Consider the following 7,227-nt stretch of genomic DNA (forward strand, 5'->3'; position numbering starts at 1 on the left):
CCGAAAGGACCCACCTCAGGAAAACAAAACCCCTGAGCAGGTGAGGGTGTCTCCCGATTTAACATCAGCCCAAAGAGAAGAGGTGTCTGAGATGATCAACTGGAACCAAGACGTATTCTCGTCTCGGCCCGGTCAAACAACTGAGACATACCATCACATCATTACAAACCCTGGGTGCCAGCGGCCAAAAGAGAAGAAATCAGAGCAGAAGTAAAGAAAATGCTGGAGTTAGGAGTAATCGAAGAGTCCCACAGTCAGTGCCTGATCATGCTAGTACCCAAACCAGATGGATCCACAAGATTCTGCAATGACTTCTGTCAGCTGAATGAGGTGTCCCAGTTCAACGCATATCCTATACCCCGCATAGACGAGTTAGTGGACCGATTGGGAAATGCCCGGTTCCTGACCACTCTAGACTTAACTAAAGGGTATTGGCAGATTCCCCTTGCTGAAGACGCAAAGGAGAAGACCACTTTCTCCATGCCAGAGGGCCTTTTTCAATATACAGTCCTTCCGTTCAGTCTCCATAGGGCCCCAGCTACCTTTCAGCGCCTCATGGATAAGCTATTGCACCCCCATACCAGTTATGCGGCCGCCTACCTGGACAATGTGATTATTCATACCTTGGACTGGGAATCCCTCCTGGAAAAGGTGGAAGCTGTCCTAGATACCATAAGGCGCGCTGGCCTTACCGCAAATCCTGCCAAGTGCGCCATAGGGTTAACAGAGGCTAAATATCTGGGCTACATTGTGGGGTGAGGCATCGTGAAACCCCAGCTTAATAAACTAGAGGCCATCCAAAACTGGCCCCAACCGGTTCGCAAGAAACAAGTCCGGGCATTTTTGAGAGTCGTGGGGTACTTACGACGCTTTATCCCCCATTTCGCCACAATGGCGAAGGGAGAACTGCAGCCCCAGATGGGTCAGGAGAGGGAAAAACAAAAACCGCCTCCCTGGAGCCCTCATAAAAGGAAAATGAGGCAACCCTGGGGGCGGCAGCAACAGGAGGAGGGAAGGAAGAAAGGGTAAGGACAGTAGCAGGGGCTGGAACAGGGTCAGGGAAAGGGCCAGGACACAGACCTAGGACAGGAACAGGATCAGGGCAGGGGACAGGGACAAATTCTGGGGCCCAAGTCGCAAGACCACCGGGACACAGCACCTCTCACCCCGGCGTGGTCGTCAAAGGGGCAGCAAGGGATTGGGGCACCCCCACAGCTCTAGGCTCAGGTGCCCCACTAAACGAGGCACCCACAATTACAGCACTGGGGGGGGGCAAGGGCTGCCACCCCGCATCATAGGGAAGGGTACCCAGGGGCTCAGAGCCCAGCCACTCGGCGTCAGCCATCACTTCACTGGGCACGGTGGCAGCAGCGGGATTACCAATCGCAGCCGGGCAGATGGTCAGGTCCCAGGGCATTGCAGAGGCCAAAACAGGGGCAACCACCTGAGATAGGGGAAAAGGGGGAGGGAGGGGCGACAGATTGCAAGCGCCCTGACCGAGGCCCTCTAGCAGGGAAGCGTCCACTTCCTCAGTGGTTGTGGTCAAGCCCAGGGCCTCGATCTTGTCAAAAATAGAGGCAAAGTCCCCACCCGCCTCTATGAGGTCGCCCTCAACAGCAGCCGGGGCAGTAGCCACTTCGGCGCCTACAGGGGGCACAGATGGCAAAGAGGCAGGGGGGACACCTTCCGTAACCCCCTCAGGGAGGGACTCCATGAGAGAGGTGGTACTACCCACCTCGGTGGCTGCAGTGACCTCTGCCAACTCCAACAAGTGAGCATCAGCAGGGGAGACAGCGGAAAACCCAGCGCCAGTAACCCCCTTCATAGTTTTACAGGGGGTCCCTTCCCCCTTGCCAATGGGGGGGGTGCTGGGCCTGCATTCCCTGCTTTACGGCGCCTCCCTCGCACGAGCTCCCAGATCCCCGAAGAGGGGGGCTGGCCAGCCGGGTCAGAGCCAGGGAGCGAGGGCAATGATGGGAGGGTAAGGGAAGACGAGGGCAGGACAGCAGGGCAAGGGACAGACTCCCCCTGAGGCAAGCCCCGCTCGATTTCAGCTACCGGCCCTGCCACTCACTCTTCTGCGGGCCCTGGTCTACTAATACCATTCCTGCACACTGATCTGGGCACGTTGGAGGGGGGGCCTCCCCCGAGACCCGAGTAGAGTTAACAACGGTCACGGATGGAGGAGGGGTGACCCCAGGGACCGGGCGATCAGGGCCGCTGGCAATGGTCAAGCCGACGCCCTTCCGGGTATCGGGAGTCCCAGATGCCCCTCCAAGCCGGGCCAGGGGGCAGTCCCTCCAGACGTGCCCCACCACCCAGCAGAGAAAGCACTGGGCCTCCCCCGAAGAATAGTAGACCAGGTACTGGGCCCCTCGATGGGGCACCAGAAAGGACCCCGCCAGAGCCCCTCCGTCACGTCCTGCCAGTGGCACTTGAACCTGCACCTACAGGTGGAACGATAAAACATGGCAGAGGGCGAGGTCCTTACAGCCCAACGGAAGGGGGCTGAGGACGGACAGGGGCTTCCCCAGGGTGGAGAGGAATGGCAAAAGGGCGGCATTGGGGAGGAAGGGAGGAACAGAGGAGAAAACCACCCGTACACCCAGAGCCTCCAAAGGCTCAAGGGGGACATGAACGCCCCCCACCGCCAAGCCCCTCTCCACTGCCTCCTGGGCAGCAGCCTCCGCCGCCAGGAAGAACACCACCTTCCCAAACATCTTAGAGGCCGCTACCATGCCTGGGGGCCCCACCACCCGTGCCAATGCCCGCATGTAGGTTTCTACGTGGGACAAGGCTAACACCAGGAGGCAACACACCCTGTGCTCCCTAGTGAGGGTGGGAAAGAGGCCCCGGCCGCCAGGAATGGTATTCCGGGAGACGGCTGGAGCAGATGGCGAGGCGGTGAGCGGAGGGGGTTGCAGCAACTTGGGCGTACGCCCTGGGGGCCGAGGAAGCGGCACCTCCAGGGCTGGTGGAAGGAACAACGCGTCGGGGGAAAAGGGGGCCTGCGGCCGTTGACGGGATCACAGCGGGAAAAGGAACCACTGCCATGGGTGAGTTCGCCTTCTGGGCACAGCCCTTGCCCTTCTTCGTCTCCCAGCCCTTCCCACCGGCCAAGGGAGTGGTCTCAGAAGCGGAGGCGGCAGAGGTCGCAGCAGCAGCAATGGAGTCCCTATCCGAGCCCACCGCCGTCAGTGCCTAAGTGGCAGCGATGGCAGGCAACCCGGCAGCGGCAGTCGAGGCAGCCATCACAAGGGAAGGTGGGAAGGGAGACTAAAGGGAAGTCGCAGGGGTGACCAGGGAAGTCCCATCCCCCGAATCACCCACCACGGTAAAGGAGGGATAGGGACAGCCACTTAAGGCAGGAAACAAAGGGAACGAAGGGAAGGAAGGGGTGAGAGGGAGAGAGGGAGGGGGGAACGGCTACCACACACCCCTGCTAGGCTGAAAGCAGGGCAGGAGGGCACCAACAGAAAGGGACGCAGAAAAACAAGGAACACAACTCCCAGCACAGGATGAAGAAACCAGCTCCCCCAGCTGCACGAAGGAAAAGGGGGAAAAACTAAAGCATCATGAAGGAGTGTGCATCAGTGAAGGGAATAACTGAAGAGGGAAGGGGAATCCCAAGTGCCGAAAATAGAAAGTGGGCACGCAGGCAAGAGGTTAAACCGGGAGGGGGGGGCGAACAGCAAGGGACTAGAATGAAGGGTGGGGGAGGACGAGTATGCCAGAGGCAAGGAACAAAAAACAGGGTGGGCTCAAAAGCAACCAAACCAAAAAAAAAAAAAAAAAAGGAGAAGGGGCGGGCATCAAGGCCTGCACCCTGGGACAGGGGCAGGGCAAACCAACCAACCAAGGACAACAAAGAAAAAAGCTCCACAAAAAGCAGGGCAGGGCAAAACAGAGCAAACAGGATGGCTAGAAGTGGAACGGGTGGGGCAGGCAGCAAAGGGAAAGGGGGCAAACAGCTGCAAGGACAGGGCAGAGGGCGAAGCAGCGGGAAAGGGAGCCCACCAGCCAAATGCAGCAGGGGAGGGAGGGCAAGTCCAAGGGAGGGAAGAGGCCATGCGCATCCACGGGCGCCCGAAAAACAAGTGCCCCCTCGCTGCTGATACTGTCCCAAGATGGGAAAAATGACAGAGCAAACTGCTGGGCTGGGGAGTGGAGAACAGAGCCAGATGGTGATTAGGAAAGTGGAGGGGTAGTGGTGGCAGTAGGGGAGTGGACAGACCAGTGGGAGGGCTCCACGCCACTCCCCCAGCTCCCCACTACAACGGCACCTCCCACCACAGAAGCAAGGATGTTACAAACCCCCTCCACAAAGCAGGGCCTCCTCCACTCCCTCCTCAGCTCCAGCAGCAGCAACAGGCTCTCCAGCAGCAAGGGCAGCAGCAACCCAGCCAGGAGAGGCCCCAAAAATGATGGATAAAGTGGGCCTTGCACTCGTCTCTGAGGGTCAAACCAGCAGGGTCCTCTCCACAGTAGCAGTAGCAGCCGGGGGGCAACCGGCCAGCAGGACAGCCTCAAAAGAGTAGAAGGCAGGTAGATCAGCCTCAGTCTGTTGAGATCCTGGAGATGGGTGGGCGGAGACCACCCACTACTAAAGCACCTCCCCCAGCCTAAGGGGAGAATCCACAAGGTCCGGAAGCTCAATTAAGTACAGGGGACAACTAAAGACATAACAGCCACCCTGTTCTGCTATTCACAACTGAAGCTCAACAATAGGGTTACCATATTTCCACAATCAAAAAAGAGGACACGGGGGGGGAGGAGCCCCGCTCTAGCCCCGCCCCTGCCCTGTCCCGCCGCCATCCACTCCCTCCCACTTCCCACCCCCTGACTGCCCCCCTCAGAACTCCCAACCCCCCGCTCCTTGTCCCCTGACTGCCCCCTCCTGGGACCCCTGCCACTAACTGCCCCCTAGAACCCCACCCCCTATCTAAGCCTCCCTGCTTCTTGTCCCCTGACTGCCCCCTCCTGAGAACCCCCCACCCTAACTGCCCCCCTAGGACCCTACCTGTCCCCTGACTGCCCCGACCCTTATCCACACCCCCACCCCATATTCACACCCCGCCCCCAGACAGACCCCCGGGACTCCCATGCCCTATCCAACTGCTCCCCGCCCCCTGACAGGACCCCCAGAACTCCAACCCCCTCTGCTCCCTGCCTGCCTCGACCCCTCTCCACACCCCTGCCCCATATCCACACCCCCTCCCCCAGACAGATCCCCGGGACTTCCACGCCCTATCCAACTGCTCCCTGCCCCCTGACAGGACCCCCAGAACTCCCGACCCATCCAACCCCCTCTGCTCCCTGCCTGCCTTGACCCCTCTTCACACCCTGCCCCCCTGACAGCCCCCCCAGAACCCCTGACCCATCTAATCCCCCCTGCTCCCTGTCCCTGACTGTCCCAATCCCTCTCCACACCCCTGCCAGCCCCCCCGAACTCCCGACCCATCCAACCCCACCTCCCTGTCCCCTGACCAGGGCTGGCTTTATCAAGAGCCCAGGAATCGGGCTGCGCTCCGGCCGGGGTCACGGGGCTTGGGGCCGGGCCGGAGGTGCTTGGCCGGAACTGGGGCCGCCGCCCTGGGGCCAAGCTGGGCCGGAGCCGCTGGGGCCGGGGCCAGCGCGCTTGGCCAGAACCGGGGCTGGCGCCCCAGGTCCCGAGCCGAGCCGGGCCGGAACCGCTGGGGCCAGGGCCGAAGCCGCTGGGGCCAGGGCTGGGAGTGCTCGGCCGGGCCGGAGCCGTTGGGGTCAGGGCCAGAGCCGCTGAGGCCAGGGCCGGGGGTGCTCGGCCGGCGCCCCTTGGCCGGAACCGGGGCTGGTGCCCGGGGGCCCGAGCCGAGCTGGGCCGGAGCCGCTGGGGCCGGGGCCGGGGGTGCTCGGCCAGCGCCGCTCGGCCGGAACCGGGGCCAGTGCCCAGGGGCCCGAGCCGAGCCGGGCCAGAACTGCTGGGGCCGGGGCCAGGGCCGGAGCCACTGGGGCCGGGGTCGGAGCCGGGGGTGCTCGGCCGACGCCGCTCGGCTGGAACCAGGGCTGGGGCCCGGGCCTGAGCCGCTGGGGCCAGCCGGGGCCGGAGGGAGCCGCTCGGCCGGGGCCGGACTGGGCTGCGCCGCGCCTCCCTGGAGCCCTCCTCCTCGCATCCTCCCTGCCAGCTTACCTGCTGCTGCCCGTCTGCCCCTGCTTGTTTTCAGACTTCCCGCGAACATCTGATTCGTGGGAAGCAGGGGAGGGGGAGGAGCAGGGGGACGGAGCATTCAGGGGAGGGGGAGGAGCAGGGGGCGGAGCGTTCAGGGGAGGGGGAGGAGCAGGGGGCGGAGCATTCAGGGGAAGGGAGGAGGGGAAAGACAGCTGCGGGGCCGGGGGCGTGCTAAGGCTGCAGGGGATGGGGGGAGCTGGGAAGGGGCTTTGGCTGCCGAGCGGCGCTTGGCCGCTGCTTTTCGATCTATAAATAGCCGATGGGGGAAATCCCAGACATTTTTAGATTTTTAGAAATCCCCCCTGGATGGCTATTTATAGACCGAAAAGCCGGACATGTCTGGGGAAATCCGGACATATGGTAGCCCTACTCAACAGTGCAGAGACTCTGACCCAACAAGTCTTTTCATCTTTCAAACTGAAATTCTGTAATATTATGGGTTGGGGTTCAAGGCTAAATAAAGGTGTTGAGAGACTGAGAAGTGGGAAAAGGCATAACTAAAACTACTTTACTCACTGCTTGCACCAATAGCTGGTGAGCCATACCCAGATCTGGATGCAATTCCAATGCTCAGAAGCCCAAAAGGAGTTGTGGGGTGCTCCATGGTTTCTCTCTTAAACCCGTTGCCAAGGTTGTATTCAGCCCAAGAGAACCCTGTGCCTGGAATTGGCCTCCATGCAATGTTTCCCAAGGGTTCCTTATCAATGGTGATGCCACCAGATTCTGATGTTTTGGCTGTTATCATTGCATAGTTATCATACTGGTCCTGTCCATGTATGTTGTAGGTCTGGCAATAGCCAGAGACATCTGGGATCATCAGGAGGAAGGGATCATACACCATTTTCCCTTTGCTCCCACCAGCACAGAAGAAGACGACTTGGATCCCAGCACTAGCAGAGATGTACAAGGGATTAGGGAATTTGATTTCAAATGTCACAACCTGCCCAGCAACCAGGTCCTTAGTGGCTCTCACCCTCCCAGACTGATAATCAATGCGAGTGTGTTGGGAAGCAGCCACATAC

General features: G+C 60.6%; 1 protein-coding gene across 1 annotated transcript in view; it reads right to left on the reverse strand.

Moving 5' to 3' along the window:
* The window catches only part of LOC115271331 (IgGFc-binding protein-like), an 88,143-nt gene extending 80,930 nt beyond the window's left edge, over nt 1-7,213 (reverse strand). Inside the window, exon 1 of the mRNA XM_029913125.1 lies at nt 6,722-7,213. Within this exon, the coding sequence (XP_029768985.1) occupies nt 6,722-7,046 (325 nt within the window). The 5' untranslated portion in view covers nt 7,047-7,213. The remainder of the gene's footprint in view (nt 1-6,721) is intronic.
* Nucleotides 7,214-7,227: the final 14 nt, after the last annotated feature.

Source organism: Terrapene carolina, unplaced genomic scaffold (assembly GCF_002925995.2).
Source record: "Terrapene carolina triunguis isolate 2854851 unplaced genomic scaffold, T_m_triunguis-2.0 Scaffold461, whole genome shotgun sequence".
Taxonomy (NCBI): domain Eukaryota; kingdom Metazoa; phylum Chordata; order Testudines; family Emydidae; genus Terrapene; species Terrapene triunguis.